Below are 25,316 nucleotides of genomic sequence, written 5' to 3'. Positions count from 1 at the left end.
AGAGACATGACTCTGTTGAACATTCTTCGACTGCTCCTCTAAAAAGACCAAGGAATTTTCAACAATTTTGGATATTTTGTATAATTTTATTGATTTATATTAGATTTTTTGCTTCAGTTTTGGTATGTGTATTTCTCTTAGAGTGTTAACCTTTTTAATGTTCTAATTTTAATTTAATTATCTCTCGATTATTTCATGAATTTTGCAGCATACTACTCGACTACTCGATTTTTGTTTTTATTTATATATGTAAGATATAACAAAATAAGGCTGCTTTAAAAAATAATTGGACGACCTCAATATTATTTGCTGCTCTCCTTTTTGAATTCATCTGTTCTCTCAACTTCGAGATCATTCCAAATTACGTAACACTGCTTGGAAAAGGTAATTACAACTAATACTTAACAATCATAGCTTAGAATACTCTCCGCACGTACGAGGAGAATAACTTAATAAGTTTTTTATTACTGTTATTTTATTTTCTCATTTAGAACGTACTCTATAATTAAGTAAGTTTTTAACTTCTATTATTTTCGTTTGCCATTTTAAATGTACTGTGTGTTTTAAGTTCTTATATTCTTAAGTTTTTATTTTAAGTCTCAAGTGCGTTTTTTCGCGAATGTATTACAAAGAAAGAAATATAATATTCTTATATTTTCAACATTATCCATTAGTACATGGTGAATGTCGAAATTTTCCGGTGTAAGTCAGAAATAAGAGTATTTAGAAAATATTTCGGACATACACCAAGCGACTATGTGAATGTTGACATTCTCCAGATTTCGGTGTTTCACCGTAACTCATATAAAACATTAGTTGTATTCAAATATGATGGAAAAGTAATTTGTCTGCCAAAGAAATAATTTTTGATGTGCCTGGAAGTAAAGATGGTGATTCGCAGAAATTTTTTTTGTCAACGCCTTATTCCTGCCTGCCATCCAGCCACGCGTACAGCCAGAAGTTAAAAGTACTGGATATTAAAAGTACCGAGAACTTAGTGATTTTACATACTATATATAATTTCAAAATTCTTTGCTTGAATAGGAGTTAATAACCATTCTTTAGATTCTTAGATGATTCTTTAGATTCTTTCAGATGATAACACTGTTTGAGGAAATAAACTCTGAAAGTCTTACAGTTTTATGTTTGTGTAACGCAACAAAATACATAAAGCTTTTTAGCGTTTTCTCAACTTCATGAAATCATGAGATGTTCTGCTTTAATATAACTGCATAAACCAAATTATCCAGGGTATAACTCGTCAACAAATTCAAAATATCATTATGGTAATAATGTCATTTCAAAATTATAAAAATAAATTAAGAAGAATTATGAATTTAAGAATGATAAAACTGCTCACAAGTTTTTGAAATGTAGATTCTATCCAGTCCTATTTTTAGAAATAATAAATTAATCAGATATTTAGGTAAGTGTTTTTCAAAGTTTACTCTACATGAAATTACAGAATTTCACGTGTTTAAGGTATACGGAATTTTTATCTTCTATAAAAAGACGCTTTATTTTTGAAAAGGTTTTCTTTTTCCTTAAAAATATTATTTTTAATATTTTTGTGATTATTTGTAATTTATACAAAAGATATCGAACCTTTCAAAAGTTGTTTTCAAATTGGTCAGCTATGGTACTTTAAATTCAGTCAACCTGTGTATTAAAATACAAAATGCTAAGGAAAATGTTTTCTAAGTACTTAATAATACTTAGAAATAGCTATAAATGTTAATTCACTAAATAAGCTAGCGATAAATGTTAACTCACTAAATGGCATATTTATGTATTTATAATTCTTATACAAAATGTTTTCTCTGATAAAGTATTCTAACGGTTTTCCCAATGTTACTCTTTTCAGTGAAAATCCGATGCAGCGATACGAAAATCGTAGTATTTGTGGAGACATCCAGGCCTTTCCATGGTCGAGTGTATGCCCTGGGAAGAAGCGAAACTTGTAATGCTCATATCCACAACAGCCAAAACTTTCAACTGGATCTCTCTCTGTCTGGACAAGACTGCAACACCCAATCACTGGTAATTGATTGGCTTCTGTTGAATTATTTTCTTATATCTAGTTGCTTATTTTAAGAGACGAGGAAAGACAAATAAAAATTTTGCAAAGGTTTGCATTTAGAAAATAACTTTAATGAAACTGTGTAATTGAATTTTGAGTAATGAGATATCCCATCAAAAACTGGTTTCTTAATGCGTATTTATGATAATCGTAGACATTTTCTATCATTATGGTATCATGAAAGTAAACCTGGTTATATGGGCAGGAACGCTTTAAGGATCAGTTGGTTGAAAAACTATCATTATGATAACTTAGTATAATGACTAGTTTGCGTCACAGTACTCAAATCTTCATGCATGAACTTTTGATTTTGTTCTTACCCATTTAATGCCGTGCACCTGTCCTGTCATGCAAAGAAATTGGGTAAAGTTAAATTCAAGGTGCATTATCAGTATTTAATGTATTTCATAAAAACAAACTTTTATTATCTATTGATTTCGTTGCTACACTGTGGAAGGATAAATACGATCAAGATATTAATTATCATAAAACGAAGCCACATGAAATGAAACAAAACAATGTAAAATAAAATAACTGTCTTTTGCATTTGAATTTTTCGGTGCAAACTTAGGCATCAGAATTTCTTTTGGAAAGAAATTCAGATTTTTTGGTCATAAATGGCCCTTTCAGTCATTTGACATTATTCGCTTCATTTTTCTCATAGGGAAAATTCATTTCTTCTCAAAATATGATTATAAATACGACCGAATTATCGTTGCGACTGCTGTATTAAAACATACAACTTTTCACGAGACCACTAAACCTAAGTAGAGTTACAAGAGTTTTGGTTTCATGTTTGATACTTAGGACTCACTCATTACATAAAACGTTGCCTGCAATATATTACGTTTTTCAGGAGTTTATATTTTGTTATATTATCGTTGTTGAATGCTGTAATTAACGAATAGGAATGCTTTGGCATACAATCAAACTACTGTTAAGAGTACGTGACTCATGCTTACTAGAATGAAAGCTTCGAATATGATTTTCTGTTTTTTTTTTTTTTTTTTTTTTTTTTTTTTATCATAGGCTGGCGTATACACGAACACAGTAGTCCTGCAGCATCATAATGTTGTACTTACAAAGGCAGACAAGATGTACAATGTTCGCTGTACCTATGAAACCACATCCAGGAACGTATCTTTTGGCATGATTCCTGTAAGGTAAGTGGAATATAATATTTACATTGCTATATTTTCAATAACAAGAAATGTTATATAAGTAGCCCTATAAAGAAAATCTCATTTTTCCTTTTTCCTAAATATTTATATTAATTAGACATTTAAATTTTCTTAAGGGATCCTGCTACTCTCGAAGTTTCGGGAGCCCCTGAAGCACCTCTGCCTCAAATTGTTATCCTTGGGCAAGATGGCCGAGAAGCAAGCACAGTGCGCATTGGTGATAGACTCACTTTCCACATTGAGATACCAGAAGATAGTGAGCGAATTTTCTGTATTTCCCTTATCAATTTTCAGCTGTTGTTGTATTTTTTATAGCTTTCTTTGTATATTTTGTTGTAAATATAATTTATATACACATAAATACATTCATTAGAACTTCAAATATTCGAAATAACTTTGGTTTCGTTCATTGTATTTTATTTTAACAGAAAGGATACAAGAAAGATTATTTTATTCTTTGGAATGAATAATCTGTTACTAAAAACAAAGTAACGGGCAGAAGAAGCACGTTTTGCTTCATAAATCTAGCTTTGCTGTGAAATAAAAGATAAACACTGAACGAAAGAGAGAGAGGGGTTCTAAAATCTTTGATTTACCTTTGAGGAGATTTCACAATGAAATAATAAAAATAATACGATCAACAAATGCTAAAAATAAATCTTTACTTCTTATTTACGTACCAAAAATAAATATTTACACTTAGATGCTAAAATTAAATTTTTACTCTTAGACAAAATTAAAGTCCAATTACAAAAATTCAGTTTCGAAAAACCTTACAACTATATCTAAATTTCTTTCTTGAATCTCGAATAGTATAAACAGTTAAATGTTAAATTATTAAAAAGTATATTTCTGTTTAAATAAAATTAAAGACAGAAGCTAGAGATGATTGCAATTGATATGCTGCTAAACTTATAAAGTATTTCTCCCGCTTTCCTAGCGTGCCTTCGTGGTGTAGTGTTTCTGCACGCTGGGCCGGTATTCCAGCTGGGCCGGTATGCACGCTGGGCCGTGGTTCGATTTCCGGCGAAGGTGGTTGCTAATTTTTCATCTTGCCTGCTTTTTAAAAAAAAAAAAAAAAAAAAAAAAACACCTAATGTCTCTACACAATGTCATCATCATCACTAGATTTTCCTATTGAATGTAAATGAAAATGCACAGAATTACAGTTACAAATTTTACTATTTATTAAGAAGCGTATGGCTCGCTCTGTTGAGCTCATAAACATAATAATATCGTTACGATTAGAAATATAAGTTAAAGCTGCCTCGTGGTTGACAATGTGTCATCGATTTTCCAGTGCTATGTATTTGTTTTTTTTTACTTTTTATATTAAATTATTATTATTTTTTTAAAACTTTTATATGTTTATAAAAGTCTGTTCGTGAAATATGTACATAAGGCATGTCAAAGTTAGTATTCCTGCAACATGGATTAGCTATATGGATCTCGCTGAGGAATTGTTCCTTTTCATATCAGAGAGAAACTGCTTCCCCTCATTTATAGCTATTTTCTGTCTTTCCACCGACGGCAGAGCTGTTAGCATATCGATCAGGTGGCCCCACTGACGGAATTCGTACATACTATCGAATATGGAAATCACGTACGACGCAAATTTCAGACTTCTGGAAACTGTGCGGACAAGTATTTGTAAAATTTCTTTGACATCCGCTGTATCGAATTTTTGCTTTGCATTTCTCCTAATGCGTTGCATTTCTCCTAATTCCATTTACTGAATGTTAGTTGAGAAAATATATAAAGAGACGGTCTTTTTGGCAAACATGGTTATATATATTCACCGATATTTCGTAGAATTCTCATTTTTATTAATGTAATGTAATTATACTAGTAAGCCACCGCTTCTATACTGAATCGAATTGTTATTAATAAATAATAATATATTATATTAATAAATAATAATAAAGAATTATTAATTATTTAATTTTAATAATGGTTATTAATAAATAATAACTAAAATAGTCAACTCATGCCTTAAATATTATTCATCCCATAATATCTTAAAACTAAACTCCAAACAATTCGCAGAATGCAAATTATAAAATTATATAATAATAATAAGGCTTATAAGATCCATAACAATTGATTGTATTATCGGAACATTAAAATTCACAATTTTAAATATATAAAAATAACATCTTACCTGTTTTCCAAAACAAAGAAGTCTTAAATAGGATTCCATTTTAAATTGCTTTACAAATCGTTACCATCTTCAGCTTAAAAGCAAAGAACATTTTTATTTCTATGAGTTAAGAGTTCGTATAAACTCTGTGAAGAAACAGCAAGATAGTAACAAAGATTTTGAACTTTATGTACAACTCCAAGCGGCGACAATTGTTACGAGTGAAAAATTCGAAGCAACTCCGGATATCTGAGATAAAGCTATCTTCGTCACTGTATACCCCAAATATAAATAATGTAACGAATACAAAAAAAATGTGTGGCAACACTTTACATTCTATAAACGCGAACATTGGTACTGAGTGCGTCCACGGTTCACACATTATTTTTTCTTCACTTTTTCTAATATATTTTTTGTTAGTTTTTCAAAGTTCTTCGAAGTTAGCATCCCTGACATACGTAGAAAAAGAAGATACATTTACAAAACCGAATAGTTTTTTCCTTTACACACTTATTGACTTAGCGATTAATATTACTGCGCTCTTTAAAAGACTTATTTTGAGCCAGTTTTGTTTCATTAATTCAATTGCTTCATTAATTTAATTTAAATTTTGGATTATCTTATTTGATTGAATTCTTTCTAAACTATATGAACAAGAATAAAATATGAAATATATTGCGAATATCTTAGAATTTTATTAATAAGTAAATAATTAATTTAGTACAGAAAATTTTTATATTTTAGAAGCAACTAACCACGAAAAATGTGATTTCTCAATGGAAATTTTTCCTTGTGTGCATTAATTGTAAATTAATATATGCTTAGAGTTTTCCACATTAGCTACAAATTATTTTCTGGGATGCATGAAGAAACTGTATAAATCCATATTTCTTCATTAGCCTAAAACTATGAGCTATTCTTACAAGTTTTTCGTTTAGTATAGGCTAATGCTAACTTTTTAAATGATTGATTGCACAGGGAATATCGTTTCGTTTTCCCTTATTCACAACTTCAAGCGCAATAGTACGAAAATGTCTTGCTTATCTCTATTCATAGCACGTACACAAATTCCGTCATTTTTAAACAAGATCAGTATCTTCTTTTTATCGCCATGAGTACTCAACATCTTATTACAACGCTGGTGTGACTATGTTTTATTTATATGTTTATTATTCCTATCCAGCAACTTTTCCGCCTCTCTGACATTTCATGAGATATACCTTTAAACCGAATAAATGCGACAAATGCATAGGACACTGTAAGAACTAATGCATAGAATACTATAGCTCTATCTGAGATAAAGCTACAGTGTTCTATGAATTTATTCGGTGTTTATTAAATATTAAAGATTTAATATAATGTAAGTCCTTACAACAGGTCGCTGTTTGGAATTAGATGCTCAAATATTTGATTAATTTTTATGTTTCAATTACAGTTGCAATTCATTCACCAGCTAACACAATTTTACGGCCTCTTTTCTTCTTTTTTGGTGTTGCACTTTCCGATGCTAAGCATTTCTGCGCTGCTTTTTGATGGAATGTTAATTCAGTTTAAAATGGTTGTGTGGATACGTAATTGAACGGACATTCTTCTCATTTAGGGTCTTGTTGTTTCAACCTGTTGCCCATTAGTAAGAATTATTTAATACGACGACTTAAAGTGTACCAAATATAAACGTTTAGTATGTGTTATGAGAATGAAAACTACCAGACAGAAAATACTGCCTGAAATCTTCAATGCGAGTTTGAAAATAATCTTAAAACTTCCCAAATCAGAATATCTATCTATTCATGAAAAAAACTCTCTAAATCACGAAACAGCATTAGAAGACATATGAGAAGAATTTTTAGAATGCAAACTCGAATCTTGAGGCAAAAAATAGTTTAGTGGGAAAACTTCCGGAGTTAATGGATTTTCGAAAGAATTTCTAACCGAGATTTAAGCAGCGGATAAAAGCGTTTCAACAATGTTTTCAAATTCACGCATGCTTGCAGTCGCATTAAGTCGTCTGAAGTTTATTTCTATGAAAACACTTACTTATTATTGTTTTTTACTACCAAAAAATGTGCTTAAAACATAAAATTGTAGAACCTAAGGATAAGGCAATAAATAATACGAATATCTGTGGAGTCCATCATTTTGTAACAGAGGAAGGATTTAACTGCTTGATTAGTAATACTAAGTGAAAAGATAGCAGATGGTAACGGAGTGGACGACATGAAAGAATATTTTAATACAAATGCGTAAATAAACTTCCCTATATTTTTTATATTACAAAAGCAAAATTACTCAAGATGGCAAACACCTGCTTCTCAAAGACTGCATTGTTATATGACCTGTGACCGCACGTTTGAAGTGCATTAGAATCTTGAAAGCTATTTTCCCTAACCATTTTTATTTTCCAGTGTTCATTTTGCACGTATTAAATTTTCATCACTGCCTTTGGTAAATATTTTTTCTAGCTTCTATTAACCTGTAATTTTTTCCTTTTAGCTCCTTACGGAATATTTGCTCGAAGCTGTTTCGCTATGGCCAAAGACGGAAGAAGCACTTTCGAAATCATCGATGACAGGGGGTAATTATGTCTCTCTTAATAAAACTCATTTCTGCAATGCTAGTAATCGTTGACGGGGCGGTACTTTTGACTGCCGCTTTTTGTCCGGTGGCGCTTTCACAAGTCACGAAATTGGCAAAATCGTCAATTCGGAATATGAATGTGCAATAAAACTTTACAAGACGCGGGAATTCTTAAAAGAGGTTGATTATAATTCTTCCTTTCGTTATTCAAGCAATAATAGAAAGACCGGAAAAAAGCTAACCAATTCGCGGAAGTCAGCGGAGACAAAAGGGAGAGAAAAATAGTAAGGAGAGGGGAAAAAATGTTTGTGTATCATAGCCGAAGGAGCTAGCAGTTTTATGCTCATGGTCATGCAACCTCTTATCTATGGCTATAAGTTCGTAATAATATAAGTGGTTGTTCAATTTAAATGTTAAAATTAAAAGGCAGCAAATTCAACATAAAAACGTTTTTTTAATCTTTCACTCGCCGTATTAAATTCTATTACTCCTCTAAATAGAAAAGGCTTTCTTTCTTTCTTATTTTTTTTATTTATTACATAACGGTCACTCATTTTTAATAGTTATCGCAGCAATTTATTGATCATGACCTTTTCCATTCTTTCTGAACGGGTATTGTAACATAGCATTATTTTTATTAATTTGACTTTTTCACTGTTTGAAGAATTTGTAATTCAATGCCTAAAGTGTTTTTGTCCCTATGTAATATTCCATTGATCCTGAAAGTTAATGGAGATATCGTCGCACTTTAGCTAACCATTCGAAAAAGTTTGAAAGTAGAGATCACTTTTTTTAAGTTAAATAGCCACATGTTGCTCTTTATTTAATTACGTAATGAACAGATATATGAGGTAATATATATAAAACTTAAACACATATATTAGCTTCAAGTCTTGAGATTATTTGATAAACAAATTGATTAAAACTAGAACTAATCATACCTGCAGCCAAAAATCCCTTATGGCCTGGAAAATAACAACAAAATTATCACCTTCTTCGTGAATTCAGTGGCATAAATTCGCTTAAAAACGAATTTGTAATGTCGAGTGGTTCCGCAATGCTTTTTTTGCGCCGTTTTGCGAATATCAGTTTAAACACTCCCAAAACTTCGTGAAAACTGCTGACATAAGACAGGTCCCAAATTTTAATTATTTTTCCAAATACGAGAAAAGAATATAGAAATATCTTTAGTTAGCAAAATATAAACTGGCTTAGAGTCATATAATACTAAAGCGAAGATCTTATGAGTATTCGGTGATATTGTAAGGATCTTAAGTTTTACTAACGTTTATTTTATTTTAAATCTTTACTATCACTTCTTATTTTCTACTTCCGGCCAGAATTATAAGCGTGAAGGTTTTTATGCAAAGTTTGTCTGGCGAACACCAAGTATTTAAGTTGTGGCCTTTTGCCAAGCGAGAGAGAGGAAGCAGTTGAGTCAAAGCAGGCCGCTTACCTTAGAAGTTACGCAGTTGCTGTTTGCCTTCCAGGCCAGAGGTTTTAATCCTCTTGATAAATTTAAACGTATTGTAGTGTTCACAGTCTCTGTACTACATACGCTTCCTGTTAATATAAGGCCAATCTTCCACGTGTATTATTCTAAAGTTAAATTAGAGTTTAGTTTTTTATTTTTATACTTTTACGTTAGACCCCAAGTGGCGGGTCAGTGTATTCCGAAGTACGGAAGTTATTGTATATAGAGAAAAATAAAGAAAAAAAGGGTTTTGTATACCCTTTGTCTGTATCCTGTCTACTTACCACAATTAGTGAACATAGCTTTAGTAAGCTCTCTGTTCCGAGTCAGGTCCTTGTATGTTCCCGAAGAAGGTTAGAAGGAACATTGACCCTGATAATATTATCGCAAAACCACACTCTTTAGTGACAATTTATAGCTGCAGGAAATAGACAGGGGGAATACATGAGTACCATTTTAGTCTCAGTTCCTTATCAAAGATACTCTTTCTGTCAGAGTGTATTAAGATCACTTTTCCCATCGCAGTGAATGAGAAAATATTTTTCTGAATTTCCCACAAAATTATAGCATCCTTGTTAATGAGATATTTTTATATATTGATCAGAGTTTGGAATCAGCGTTTGGAATTTCATACTGAATTAAATCAATTTACTAATTCTAAAAGAAACAAACTATACGATCTTATTACTGTTATAATTATTTCTGTTATATTATTGTTATAATTATCACTATTTTCACTACTATAAAATACTTCATTTTTTCTTTCCATCTGTTGCAGTTATCCAAAAATGCTCCTGCTGTTAATCAGCAGTCTTTTTTGTAACTTTTCTATTCATCAAAATTCGGCACATTTATTATGCAATTCAATTGCTTGATTTCATGTGTATGGAGGAGAGAAGATTTTTATGCTGAAAAATGAAATTTTCTTCTGAAATGATGATCTTTCGAAAAGACGAAGATCATCATTTCAGAAGAAAATTTTAAGTGAAAAATACCCAAAAGGTCTCATATTTTTTTCATTTACAACTGATTTGTATTTATGTATCAACATAATATATTTAGAAAAATGCCTGACATAAGCTTTAAGAATTTTTTCTTCTGTAACTGCAAGTAGTTCTCCCACCGCAAAAGTTAAGAGCAAATTGTTATCACATCACAATTGCTTATTAGCAATACTCGTAGCACAGCTTTCTTACTAGTGAATTCTGATCATTTCTGATGGTAAGCGGATGATTTTCTCCCTTTATTTGAACATTGGCTGTCTTATAATTAGAATACTACTGTTTCGTTCATTTTTCTTTTGTAGCTCAACCTAACTTTTCATTCAAACGAGTCAATGACATACAAATAAATTTTAATGTTATTTGCTATATAATATGTATATCAAATGACCTAAAACTTATTCATCATAAATCGAAGCATAAGTATTTATGAAGAATATTTTATAACTTTGCTTATAGTTTATAACTTTGCTTATAACTTACACGTCAAGTTTTAAAGGTATTTAAAGGTATTTTAAAGGATTTAAATGTATTTTAAAGGTATTTAAAACTTGACGTGCAAGTGCTGTATAAACATTAATTCTCCAAGACATCTGTTGTCAGTCTCTGATTGATGCTAGCTATATTTATAAGTACAAAATGATTCAGCTGTTAAGGTTTCTGGCCTCGGATAACTCTTATAAGAACCTTTCATATTTTATCATTAAATAAACACATAACAATTGGTTTGTTAAGAGTATCGCCTTACATGACCCAAACTCTCATCGTCATTTTTCGTTTGCCTCTTAAATTGGCATGAAACAGCTAAACATTTCAGTTTTGAATGACCTTAAACACTTTGTTGCAAAAATTGCGCTTGCTACCCGAAAGTCATTTATTGTTTTGGATAAAATCACTCCAGGCCACAATGCTTTCAGTCGCTAATGTGGTTGCCGAGTATTTTCGGGAAAGGCAATCTGCAGTTATGATCTTTTTATGCAATAAATTGGTCTTATATGCAATATTCAATTCGTCAAATGATATCCTTAGATGCCTAATTTCTCTAAATTTTATTAATGTCACCAGTTCTTAGTATTTTCAAGAGTTTTGTATGTACATTTACACATAATTTCTATAATAATATATTATTTATTTTACAATTTCCATAAGCGAGCAAGAATATTTTTGTAGAATTAGCTGTAAGAACTCAAATTTTCGAAATTTGACAACAGACTATTCAAATATTTGAAAATTACAAATAATTGAGTTATCTTGCTTCTGTAGATCAAGTACATGCCAATCATTTGTAGTATAAATAACGACGGAATTTCATTTTATTTTTGCACTTACCATATTTCATTTTAACAAATATTATACAATTAAAAAAATTAAATTTTCACAAAACAGTCTTTTTTGACAAAATTAACATCAAAATCGGTTATCCAAAGCGCAACTCATTTGAAATAAAATATAGAAATTAATTTTTATTAATTAGGTTTTGAAAATTAAATGGATAATCCTAATTTTATTTTTCCTTATTAGTTGCTTATCAAACGGAGAGATGATTTTTCATTTGAGCAAACAATCGGTTTCTTTTCAACTAAAATTAAACTAAGGAATTATTTCTTTATTAACATAAAATAATAAAAAATATCTTTTATATTTACACCAAAACTGTTTTAAAAACCTAAATCTATCAGCAGTTAAACTGAATTTTATTTGGCTAAAAAAAATAACATGTGATTCGGATAATTACAATTATATTTAGAATCCAAATAATTAGAATTTTGTTCAAAATTGTAATTCATATATAAGTTTTTCCGAAAAATATCAATTATACTAATAAATATAAAAAACATATGACAACGGGGAAATTCTGTAGCTTGGAAATTTTAAGTGAGAAATGCATTATTGCATAATAATACATTGCCCAAAATTATAATCATAAATCTTAGGAACGGGATTTATATAACAGAGTATTAAATATGTAGAATAATATATGACGGCCTGAATCAAAATTTATGTATTAGAGCTATAGTGTGTTGTGCAAAAATATTATGCTCACCTTGTGCACAAATTCATCAATCTGATATATTAAAGATGGAGGAAAAATATCACGAAACTTTCGTCAGATTCTACAAAGACAGTATTGGTAATCACCGTAGTAAGCTTATTAGTTCCTTCTGCGAAGAGGCTCTCGGTGATCAAACGTTTAGCACAAAAATAGCATTAAAAATTAAATAAAATTTTGATATAATGATCGAAATATTTCTTAAAGCAGTATATTGTAAAATTATGATACATAAATATAATAATAGTACAATAAATAAGTTTATTTCCTTCTGGGTTGTAAAGGTTACTTATAAAAACATAATGGTATTCTAAGGTATTTTCTCCCTTCTTTCTGCGTGCCTTCATGGTGTAATTGGAAACATACTCGACCGTATTCGGGAGATCCGGAATTCGAATCCGGCTGAGGGCATAGCTCATTTTATGCGTCTCCAGCATAAGCAAAAAACGTAATGAGTCTCTACCCGAAAATAAATAACCCTGCAGATTGAAATATGCAAACTGCAGATTTGACAACTTAGAAAATGAAAACTGTATCAGTGTTAGACCTTAAAAATAGGAATGGTAGACAAAAGATGCTTAAAATTCAAAGCAAATTTATGCTAAAATATTAGATGGAAATAATTGTAGAGAGTCAATCATCATATATTAATTTTTTTAATTAAATATTAATCAAATGTTAAAATTTCAAACACTCGACTTAATTCCAATGAATCTGGAATCAGCGATAATTTCTTTTTGTGTTATGTCTTCTTTAATCGTTTATTATTTATAAACTTCGAACTATTATTCTTTTCTGACAAACGGCTAAATTATTTTGCTAACTGTAAAAATGAGAGATGAAAAGTTGATAAATTTTGATTTGTTCTGACATATAAAATTTGTAAAATTTTGTTTATAGCATATATATTACTTTTTTTAATTAACTTATCAAGGACTTAACGATCTCGTATACTCGGATAAAAAATATAATAAACAAAACCAGATCATGATAGAGTTTAATTTTCTCATCCTGATTCATACTGAAAGGTTGAATGTATTTTGAGAGAAAAACAGCAAAGTTTCATTATCCAGAAGGAAACGTTTTTGAAATTTAAAACAGTTTTCTCCTGAGTAAAGCAATGTTCTTAGTTTCTAAAATATTCTTTCCATTTTTATTTAATTACAAACAGAGATCTGTTTATGCAAGGTTTAAATGTTAATCTCTTGCATTACTGCCAACGATAAGAAATAGAAATAAGCCACAGTGAGGCATTTTTGATTAAACTGATGAATCACTAAACAGTGTTCAGCTATGCTTATATCAAATGTAAATTTCTGTTTATTGTTTTCAGATGCCCTGTAGATCCTGTGATATTTCCTCGATTTTTGCAAGTGGGTGACGCTTTGGAAAGTTCTTATGAAGCCTTCCGTTTCACAGAATCCTATGGTGTTATATTCCAGTGTAATGTCAAATACTGCGTTGGAAAATGTGAACCAGTGAGTTCCCTTTTATGATGCACTTTTTTCAATTAGATTTAAGTTAGTGGGGTGAAGGATTATGCCTGTATGTTGAAAGAATGACATTTTAAATGATTACATTAAAACCGGAAGTTTTCTTTCTCTTGCTAATTGAAATTATTAACCTTTAAGAGTTATAAAACAATTCAAGTGTTCCTAAAAATATTTTACCGTGGATTATGAAATGTTTTTTTTTCCTGCACACCCATTCAATATGCGCCGTAACTAGTGGAGTAAGTTTATATTGGCGCAAACGTTCGCTATTAGTTTCGCAAATTTCAAGAAATTTTCCAAGATTTCGTATTTTAGATTTTTTACTATTTTTTAAAAATTTTATCAGTTATTGTATTATATTTAATTATTTTGGTTCTACCTTTCATTAGAATTTAAGCGAAAATTATTTTTCAAAATAATCTTTCTTCAGAATCTGAACCAAAACTTTGAATTACCTCTCAATTTTTACTTGAATTCAGAAATACAAAAATATTCTTTTTTTGAAGTGATATTAAACACTCATCCTTGTCTTTGAGAAATCACAAATGTCGCTGTGGAATCCTTTTTTTGAATTTCTAAACGTGCTGTTAATCGCAAAAATTTGCGTGTTTAATATAATGCATCAAAATGACATTCTTTTAATGAATCTCATACAGTAATGTTAATTATTTCATAAGTTAATAAATCTCAGCAAGCGGCATGCACCCCTCCCCCTCAAAAAAAAAGTTTATGCAATGTTTCCTTATAGTTTGTAACTTTAAAACAGGAAATTCAATGTTATCTTCCGCCACCCGATTCGACTATGATAACAATAGCGGCGAAAAAAAACACCGTGTCACTTCCATTTCTAATTAGCAGGATTCGATTCTGCAATAAACCAAATAAAAAAGTTATTCCTTAAAGATAATAAAGTAATAAGAAATAACAAACTTGGAAGCGCACTAGAAGTCGTCCAGTTAAGAGATTGAATGTAATAAATAATAATAATAAAAAGAAAACAATAATTAATTATTTAATTGCTAGAAGTAAATCAGATATAATGAAAAAATAGTAAATTCTGTAAACGATATAAATAGTAATGATGTCAAAATTCTATGAATGACATAAAAAGCGACCGTTAGCTCAGTAAGTCTGCTTAACTATGCTAATAACCACGGCAACAAATACACATTTTTCTACTTTTTAGAATAATAATATTTCATAGTATAGTTTAAGTACTTAATAAATCATGTCATAAGAGAAGTTCATTAAGGTAGCTGAATAAAATAAGAACATTTAAAGAATTATAATAATAGTAAGTTCATAATAGTAAGCATAATAGTAAGTTCAGTGATGATACGAGTAAATTAAGAAAAAATATGTTTCCAAACGACAAGAAATTAGTAGATGTACTGGGTACAAAATTTCTTTTTTTTCTAAAATCGTGTATTTTTGAAGTTTTATTTATTAAGTAAACCTTGACTTTTGCTTTCATTACAAGCTAAAATAAAAAGGGTCATATTTTATGTTATTCTATTTTGAAAATATAAATTTTTAGACAATTTATAATGACTTAAAAGATTTTCTGAAAATATTGCTGATTTTGCTTCGAGAAGATTTTCGTCCCTTAAAGCAGAGTGCGTCAGAAAAAGATGGGCAATTAAGCGAAGTTTCAAAGGCAACTTATTTCGGAAAAGACAGGTGGCATCCATTTGGCGATGGAACAAATATGTACGTTCTACAATAATATGGAACTGTTCATCTCCTTGTTATAAAGAGATAACTGTAACATTCTTCGTCAACTTTCTAAAGATAACTAAGTGAAAGAGACAGAATAAAAATACTGTTGTTCAAAATCTACAAAGAGGCATAAAAGCTTTCTGAGTTTACAACTCAGAAGCATAGACCATTAAATGAAATTTTTTTTAAACCACAAACAGATTTTAACCGATTCAGTTTCAACAATCTTGAGTATCTTTTGCTACAAAGTTTGAAACATACTGTTGCCAGTCAAAATAAATGTTTATCTCACAAAGTACATAAAAGTTAAAAGTTAAAATCAGAGTTAAAAATGTTAAAGATTATGTGTAGAAAAATATGTTTGTTTATGTGCAGCTTTTGACTTAGAACTAATAAATTTTTTTATATAAAGTGATCATTAAAAATAATCACTTTATACGTTAAGAAATGCATAAAGCTGACAGATATGTGTAATAATATCCAATGTATGTAAGGTTATCAAGTATGACATGTTTTTCTTCAGGCATTATGCGGTGATTATTTGAGCTTGTCTCGTGAGGAATCCTGGGGTCGTAAGAAACGTTCAACATCAGAAAACGAGCCTCTCCAAGACGAAATGACTCTCAGCAAAGAAATTCTGGTTCTTGATTTTGGAGACGAAGGCGTTTCTACATCTTTGCACCACACTCCTCACTCTGCAAATGGTAAGTTCAAGCATAATACATACACGGGTTGGACAAAAATATGGAAACACCTTTAAAAAAACACGTTTCTTTGCTTAATATGGTGTAGGAAACCCGTTGACATCCAAAACAGCTTGCAGTCTTCTCGGAATGGATAAATACAGTTCCTGTATGTTTGCCAACGGAATATTATACCATTCTTCCTGCAAAACGGTAGCAAGTTCAGATAACGATGTTGGCGGTGGATAACGAGAACACACTTTCCGTTCCAATGTAGACCACAGAGGTTCGATAATATTCAGGTCTGGTGACTGTGGTGGCCAGGGGAGATGGGACAACTCATCCTCGTGCTCAGAAAACCAGTCCTGGACAATGTGAGCTGTGTGAACAGGGGCTTTGTCGTCTTGGAAGACACCATCACCATCGGGGAACAAAGTTTGTACCATGGGATGAACTTGATCGGCCAAAATGTTCACATAAGTCTTGGCAGTCATGTGCCCTGACACAGTTATCATGGGGCTAGCAGAGAACCACGATATGGCTGCCCAAACCATAACAGAAACCCCGCCATGTTTCACTCTTGGCAACAAGCAGTCTGTATTATAGGCTTGAGATGGCGTTCTCCAGACGTAAACTCGGCCAGAAGTGGGAAACAATGTGCAAGAAGACTCCTCAGACCATATTACTCGCTTCCACTGCTCTATAGTCCAGGCTTTATGACTTAAACACCACCTTTTCCTGTTACGGGCATTAGCATCACTGATGAGTGGCTTCTCAATTGCAGCACGGCCAGCAATTTCCTGTTTATGAAGCTCCCTTCTAATTGTTTTGGTACTCGCAGGGTTCGGTAACACAACATTCATTTCAGCAGTAACTTTTGCAGCTGTGGTCTTCTTATTTTTCGTCACAATTGCCCTTAATGATCGTCTGTCACGATCACTCAGGACACACTTTCGTCCGCGCTGTTGATGTTTTTCCGCTTTTCAAATATGCGGAATAAATCTTCGATACAGTACCTCTTGAAACACTAAACACCTCGGCTACCTTGCTTACGGAAGCACCTACCATACGTGCTCCAACAATTTGCCCACGTTCGAAGTCTGTTAACTCTGACTAAATGCAATGACAACCTCACATAACAGTACTCCGACAACAACTGAACTGTTTAGCACATTTACGAAGTTGTATAGGTGGCGTCAGTAGTCAAAAACGCCAGCGCCACCTACATATTTCATTAAAACCAATCTTTCTTTTCAAACATGCATTTCACAAGGTGTTTCCATATTTTTGTCCATCCACTGTATGTTATACCTATATGACTTTGACTTGGATGTAATTAAAACATGGTTTAAGATTAGACTCGAATACCATTTTTTATAATACAGTTAGAAATTATTGCTATGTATTTATGTATATAAGAAATATACATTCATTCATCAAAAAATATTAGTTTAAATTAGTGGTTCCCAAGCTTTTAACCTGGAGATTCTTATAGTTTCTTTGAGGAAAAAATAGCAATGTCTTAGGAGAAAATAATGTAATAATTAAATATATATATTGATTTAAAATTTTAATAACTTTTATAATAAATTAACAATTATAATTAAATATTCATAATTATATCGGAAATTGTACAGAAAGTTTCAAAAGGTTTCGCGTAAATTCTTTCATTAAAAAAATTTCGAGTGATTATAGTTTCTTTATGTTGATTATATTTGAAGATCTGGAATTTATTAAAATGATGCCTCAATACCTTTCCCTCGAGTATGTTTTCGCTATTTTAGAGATGCTAAGGTTAAAAATATGTTGATGGTTACTGTGAACTTAGATGATATTTATGGAATAGATTCAAGACTAGTTGTAGTAGTAAGTCGCAAATTTTAATATCCATCTAGTATTATACCAAATAAAAATAACTTATTGGGTACACAGTGTTTAGAAATAACTTAAGCATATATAAAAGTATGCCAGTTAGGAGACCTACATTAAAAAACTATATTTAGTTTCCAATAATGTGTAAGATTCTCACTAGATTATTTCTCAGTTACTGTAGAAAGTGACGAAACTTAAGAACTAGTTAGCGAATAATCGCTTAAGTTCGTGTAACAAGAAACAACAAGATGGAAGGGTAAGTAACCCTTTATTATTCCAATAAGATTTAACAAAACTCCGTCTTGGAGTGTGCAATCAAAGCCGACACTTGGGCTTGAACTTAAGAGACTAAAAATTTAAACTAAGATTGACTAAAAAGATATAGCCGAAGCTATCAAGATTCTAATCGAGTTGGCCCCTTAACTCTATTTGACTACGAAGCTTATCAAGGGCCTGAGTACGGCCGAGCGTAATAACAGCTTTGAGAGAGAGAGAGTAGCCAAAAGGCAGACGCGCGTAAATCAGAAGCACTGATTCTCTCTAACTCTGCAACTACACTTCGCGGTTTAAATACCGCTCCTCCTCATTAAGTATTCAGAAAGTTTCCAAAACTACGTTCTGGCTGGAAGTAGTAAATTGAAGTTAAGAATTTGACAGGAAAGGAACTTAAAATTTAACTGTTAATAAAACTAACATAATCCTTACAAATGAACGGAAGAGGAAGTTAAAAATATATTCCATGCAGGTAAGTTTCAGCAAAAGATTTTATAAACTTGATTTAAATATTTCCGGGGCAATATGACGTCACAGATGCAAATTTTATTGCTTTTGATTTTATTTGTGATAAAATTAGAAAGATATTTTCTATGAATAACTACGATTGAACAATAAAGTTAAAGGTAACAATGTTTATTAAAATTGCTTTACGTTATGGTTAATAACACGAAAGGTTTGAATTTTAAAAAGAAATTTTAAAGCAACTTATGCTTATTTTACCCTCATTTTAAGTGTACGTAATTTGGCATAGAACACTTTATAATCGATTCACGAAATTCGAATTAACTCTGACCATTTAGTATATCTGAAAATTGTCCTGCGTTACAAAGTCAAAAGTAAATATATATTTTCATTTCAGAAACTTTCGCTGTTCAGCATTCAGTTGGTATTTTGGAAGAATGTGCTTCCCGAACATCGGTAATGGCACTTGGAGTTACAACAGCGCTTCTTCTGGTCATCTATATTTGCACTGTGGCTTATTTCGTAGCTCACCAAAGAGCTGAAAAGGAATTCAGGGCCTAAAAAGTTAATCTCTATAAAAAAAAACATTTTGTTCCTTTAAAAGAATGGTGAAACAGTCTTAGGATGCCCATCCTATTAATATTATGTCTCAGAATGGGTGAAAGAAAGACTTATTTTCAAAACATTCTGTGACGATCAGGAAGGTAATCGGACTTAGTATTATGTTTAATTGTAAATCTCTTTTATTAGAGTATATATGATTTTGCATTAACATATATATTTCGAGCATGGTTTCAGGTTAGTAAATAAGTTTCCAGATTTGTTGAAGTCAAAACCTGATGTAAAACTAGGGGACTCATCGTAGTTATTGCTCGAGATAAATTTTGTAGCAATTTAAAAAAAAATTAAGTTTTCATGTAAATATTTTCTGTCTACACATCACTAGAAAATTCTTAAAACAAACAGAAAACGATTTTAAGAAACTGAGCAAATATTACATATCACAGTAAGATTAATTTCCTCTTAAGTTAACTGTTATTTCACTGAAATTTTTTAGTTACGTACCATTCTCAGAGATGACTTTAAACTAACGTTTAGACATATGACTTATCATTGATTTAACATATCTGTGCTGTGAAAATTTTATGTTTAAATCTGTTATTAGTATAAAATTTCAACTGATTCCGTTATAAATGAAACAATAGCTTTAGCTTACCTTGCAATGATTCTTTCTGCATGAATTTTCTCTAGCAATGCCATTAGTAAACGTTAAGCTTAATATAATTGATTCAGAAGGTATTGTTTACGTCCATTCAATTATACCGCTCTGTAATATTGCCAAGATTAATTTATATTTATTTATTTATTTATTCTGTATTCATCAGTATGTTTTTGTATATTCATTGTGAGCGTTTATTTATTATTTTCATCGCGCATGTTCCATATTTAAGGTCAGTTTCAATCATTCACTTTGTGCCTTCCTAACATAAATGTATGTAAAAATAATGGTCATGTTCTTGAAAGGCTGGTTAATGGTTTTTATTTTCTGTGATAGCACTATGAGCAAATAAAAATGGTTATATAAAAGCGGTGATAAAATGAATATTTTTCTGCTCATTTTTTACCTTAGTTTAGTTAAACCTATTAAACATGTTGAGCTAAAAATTAAAAACATGTTTACTTTGTGAAAATATATATGAATTGTTACATTGCATGACTACTTGCACTGAAGTTATGCATTGATTTAAAGAAGGATAATATCTTATATCTTTGAAACTAAGTATATAAATACTGCTTTGGGAATTACTTTGAAAACTGCTATAAATTGTATTAAAGTTATTGCTTCTGTTCTGTTGTACACGAATAATTATTATCCACCAAAATAGGAATATAATTATTGACTCTGCAATAGTCTTTGTAATCCCTTTAATTTTGGTTTTACTTTTGTAACATTTTAAATATTTCAATAGTTACATTAAAAACAGTTGTTTTAAAAATCACCGCTTTTGGATAACCCTGAAAATTTAAGCATAGTGCTAGGGTTAGTGAATAATTTTAATGGGTGCAAAGATTTATTTATGCTACCTTTGTTGATAGCTTTGCTAATTTTATTTTATATGTTTATTTATTTATGTGTAATGTATATGTCTTATTTTTAAAAATTTATAATAAAAATATCACTTATATTTTTGTTCTCTGGCTTGTTATTACACATTTTTATACAAATTTTAAAAGCATTTTCAACATGGAAACTTTCAACTTATTAACTTAGTAGGAATCATCGTCCCAATTTTTTCTAAACTTTTCAGTTTTAAGTAATACTTACTAGGGAAGAAAAGTTGTATCCTCAATATTAACAAATTACAAATTCTTAAAGCTTAGGGATGAAACAAAAATTACGAATTTTTTCATAATCTGATATTCTTCCTTTTAATTTTCTTGATTCAGTTTCTGAAGAACCATTACGAAATCAATTATTAATGTCTACTTTGAAGTTTCTTCTCTGTGCAGGATGTTTACCCTGCAAATTTAAATTTGCGTGGTTAAATTTATAAGATCTCAATTCTACTTTATTTATTACCTAATTTTTTACGTTTTGTAAACGTTTTGTGATATGCAGAAAAACTTTCTTTTCTAAAAGACTACCCTTTTTTCTTTTTTTCTAAGTCAGTACTCTGTTAAATGAAATAAGTAAATTAAATTCTAACATAATTTTGCTATGTATCTCATATGAAGTAATCTAAAAAAAGCATAGTATTCACGAGTTCGGAGTTACACGAATTCATTTAAGAAACAACGCGCTGTACAGAAATGTTATTTTTATTCAAATCTCCAAGATAAAAATATAAAAGTAATTTAATTAAGTTAGGATATGTATCTTAATCTAGTTAGCGTTGCTTTATTTTAAATGCCTAAATCGCTATGGTGTAACTTTGATACAACAAACTGGTTGAAATCAGAAAATATGTTTTCGGTTTTGCACTTTTTGTGTAATGCAGAAAATATCACATAAAATGATTTCACATAAAATAATATCACTTACATTTGAATTATGTAAAAATTCCACTATTTATTTTCTGAGAAAATCATAATGGGCATTTCCATGGTGGATTAATAACTGAAATCATCTTCAACAGAGAAATTTAGGATGGAAGACCTTTAACATAATGATCCCAGAAGTCTAGTTTCAGATATTGCATCTCAGGAAACCTAAAATGTTCTATGAATTCGTTATCATATTTTGCATTTTAATTTGCGTTAACTTAACTAAGTAGTTTTTTCTTTTAGTTGCTTCCGTTTTTCTTCCTTTCATTTCCTGTATCAGATATAAAGTATGAATGTATTTTAAGATATTGCTTCTAAATGTTTTGGTTTTCCCAAATGAAGATGAATTTTAAAGAAAAATTTCATTGACAATAATTACTAATTTTCTGTCATGTAATATTTTGATTGTAATTTAAGTCCTTTTCCGCCCCACCAGTTATTTAAAGATATATTACGCTTAGCAAAATTAAACACTTCTTTTAATTTTTTACAGACTTCTGGAAGTTGTATCATATGTCTTCATGAGATATATTTGTATTCTGTTAAAATTTCTAGATAACGTTTAATCCGCAGACTTTACTTTTAATTTTTTGTGATTCCATTTCGGGTCAAATACATATGTTAAATTTTCATATTGAAGCTTAATAGTGAATGTTGATTTAGTTCATAGTAAATGCTGACTTAATAGTTTTGCTGTTAATAGATGTAACAACAAAACAGTAGATTACTAAAATTCCTGAATTCTCGAAAATTTCAAGAATGATCAATTTAATTATTTTTCGAGTATGTTATATTAACTTTTCCCATTATTCCTAAAATGCTTCTAGTCTAATCAAGCTATTTCGTTAGTATAAATTTCTACTTATATGGAAAATTTTTATTTGATAATTAGACACAAATTTAAAAAAATGAGAGAAATGTAAATGAATGTTAATTTTATTAGTTACGTAGCCTGGACCTTCACTCTGTTTTTCAAAATTGCTTTCTCATCAGGCAGTGCAATCTTTAAGACTTAAGAGAACAGATAAAATATATATAAACTGTTACTGTAAATTCTCAGAGTAAATTAATAACATAGCATTTTAGAGTACAAAAGTAGTCTCTATCACGTATATTCGAAATCCTTGTCGCCCACCAGCGGCCGAGCGGTAAAATCGCTGAACACTGGTAGTTCGGTCCGAGGTTCGAATCCCGCGAACGGACTGGCTGCATGGGCGTTTTCGTGGTTTTTCCCATGTGTAACGTGTATACGAGCCAGTTTCCCTTAGAAAGTCCTCCACGAAGGCATCCCTCCTCTTAGGCAGATAACCCTCGAGGCTTTGCCATAATCTCACACACACACGAAATTCTTGTCTATTTTTGCCAGTTCACATGAAATTACTTTGTACTCTGTTTAATTCTTCGTTAATTCTATTTCATGTACATGCGAAGTCCTCTCTTGAAGAAATTTAAGTCTTCGCGGTTTCAACTGTTAACATAGTGCGGCTAACAAATTTCCATGTATACTTTTTCTCTTTCCCTTAATCCAGATTTCAGTGTGTAACGGATATACGAGCCAGTTTCCCTTAGAAAGTCCTACACAAAGGCAGCCCTCCCCTTAGGTAGATAATCCTTGAGTGTTTTGCCCTAATCAGACAAACCAACAAAACCAAATAATCCACATTTTAGTTCATACCTTCAACCTCTTTGTTATTCCTAATAAATGTAGATATGAAATTAATTTCTAGAAGTCCAGTTTCAAAATGACTGTCATCCACTTTATTTTCCACATTAATTAAGAATTATTCTCATTTAAAGTGCTAATGAGTAGTCTCTGTTTGTCGTACATAGTACTATTACATATTGCCTCATTTTGGAGCTCCTTAAATTAATGAAAGAATCTTTCTTTCTCAAAAGTCTATCATTATTCTTTCAAAAATTTCTTTATTAGATTCTGTGTTGTTTTAGTTTAATAACTTATTTTCCTAATGATACTCGTTTAAGTTCAGAGATGTACCCACTTAGCTTTACTTCACAAAAATGATTATCTCCGTCTTTAAGCAAGGCAAATAAATTACTCTATACAGTCACTAAAAACATGCTGGCAAAAATAAATTATTGCATAAAAAAGTATATACCTGCACCGATAGTTAAATATTATTTTGAAAGAATAACTTATATTACCTCAGTATTTTAATATTTTTACTAAGGTATGATTGTATACGTAGTTGAGAGGAGTTTGAATTAAATTACATTAAAGAGTTTACATTCAGACTGAATTTCTACACAGAAGATCAAATCTATGTATTTGTGATTGGCAAAATTCTAATGAATTATGGATTCCAAAAGTATGAACCATTGTCAAATATAAATGAAAGAATTTAGCACAGATTATACAGCGTTAAATAATCATATGTAGTATTTTTCACAGAATTTATAAAATTTTATATTTTTTAACATTACAACAGGCAAAATATCAAAGAAATAATTATAGGAGTGTTTATTATAAGATTTATACTATTTAACATTAGAAAAGATGAAATTTCGAAGAAATAACATTTAGGAATATTTAATGCACTTAAATTATAAATATAACCGAAAATGTTATTTTTGACCTTAACTGCATTTTTATAACCTTCCACATAATTCTTTCAAAACTTTTAACATAAAAAACTTATAAATATGTTAATTTCTCTTCCTTAAAATTAATTTCTGTGGCTTCGGAGCAAGACCAATTCCGAGTTCTCCGTCGAAATCAGGTGTTTCTCCTTCTGGTAAACTTATGTTGAATTTTTGAAGAAATGAGGTAAAGTATAGGAAAATTTCCATACGAGCTAATGGTACAGCAGGACAAGATCTTTGACCTGAAAAAGTGAAGTTATCAATCACTACTGTTTGAAAAAACATTTTCTTTAGTTTCATATCATAGCTAACGTAATTCGAAATAAATTTTATTTTATATATCATTGAATCAATAACAATGCATAGACAAATTTTAATATTCAATGAAATTAGATTATCAATAACTGTATATTTTAAATTAATAGTCTGTATTATTTACAGTAACTGAATTATATATTCAGTGAAGCTTGTACTTCATGCATTGCAATGCAGACTCATTTACTTAATTGATGATATCACGACTGATGGAAGTTACAGACTGTATCTTGCAATAAAAGAAGGCAATGGAATTAATAATGGACTTTCTTTCTAAACTCTGAATATGCTGCTATATAACTCTGCATGTTGTTTTAAAGTATTGAAATTGAAACCTTTTGTATGCT

At 30.4% G+C, this 25,316-nt stretch overlaps 2 protein-coding genes across 6 annotated transcripts in view; one reads left to right on the top strand and one right to left on the bottom strand.

Annotated features, from left to right (window-relative positions):
* Positions 1-21,194, top strand: part of LOC118204253 (uncharacterized) — a 264,242-nt gene extending 243,048 nt beyond the window's left edge. For all 4 annotated transcript variants that reach the window (XM_085814551.1, XM_085814546.1, XM_035376592.2 and 1 more), the window contains exons 8-14: positions 1,865-2,040; positions 3,110-3,243; positions 3,378-3,517; positions 7,895-7,976; positions 13,837-13,981; positions 16,239-16,419; positions 19,406-21,194. In XM_085814551.1, the coding sequence (XP_085670677.1) occupies positions 1,865-2,040; positions 3,110-3,243; positions 3,378-3,517; positions 7,895-7,976; positions 13,837-13,981; positions 16,239-16,419; positions 19,406-19,569 (1,022 nt within the window). In that variant the 3' untranslated portion in view covers positions 19,570-21,194. The remainder of the gene's footprint in view (positions 1-1,864; positions 2,041-3,109; positions 3,244-3,377; positions 3,518-7,894; positions 7,977-13,836; positions 13,982-16,238; positions 16,420-19,405) is intronic.
* Positions 21,195-24,508: 3,314 nt separating this feature from the next.
* LOC118204234 (cytochrome P450 18a1-like) overlaps positions 24,509-25,316 on the bottom strand; it is a 39,741-nt gene continuing 38,933 nt past the window's right edge. Inside the window, exon 8 of one of the 2 annotated variants that reach the window (XM_085814531.1) lies at positions 24,509-24,896. In XM_085814531.1, the coding sequence (XP_085670657.1) occupies positions 24,718-24,896 (179 nt within the window). In that variant the 3' untranslated portion in view covers positions 24,509-24,717. The remainder of the gene's footprint in view (positions 24,897-25,316) is intronic. The other variant, XR_015040577.1, reaches the window with a different exon arrangement.

Source organism: Stegodyphus dumicola, chromosome 1 (assembly GCF_044657685.1).
Source record: "Stegodyphus dumicola isolate Sdum_Otavi_A_Nest chromosome 1, ASM4465768v1".
In the NCBI taxonomy this organism is placed as follows: Eukaryota; Metazoa; Arthropoda; class Arachnida; order Araneae; family Eresidae; genus Stegodyphus; species Stegodyphus dumicola.
Note: the sequence above shows the minus strand (reverse complement) of the source record. Positions and strands in the feature narration are given on the sequence as shown.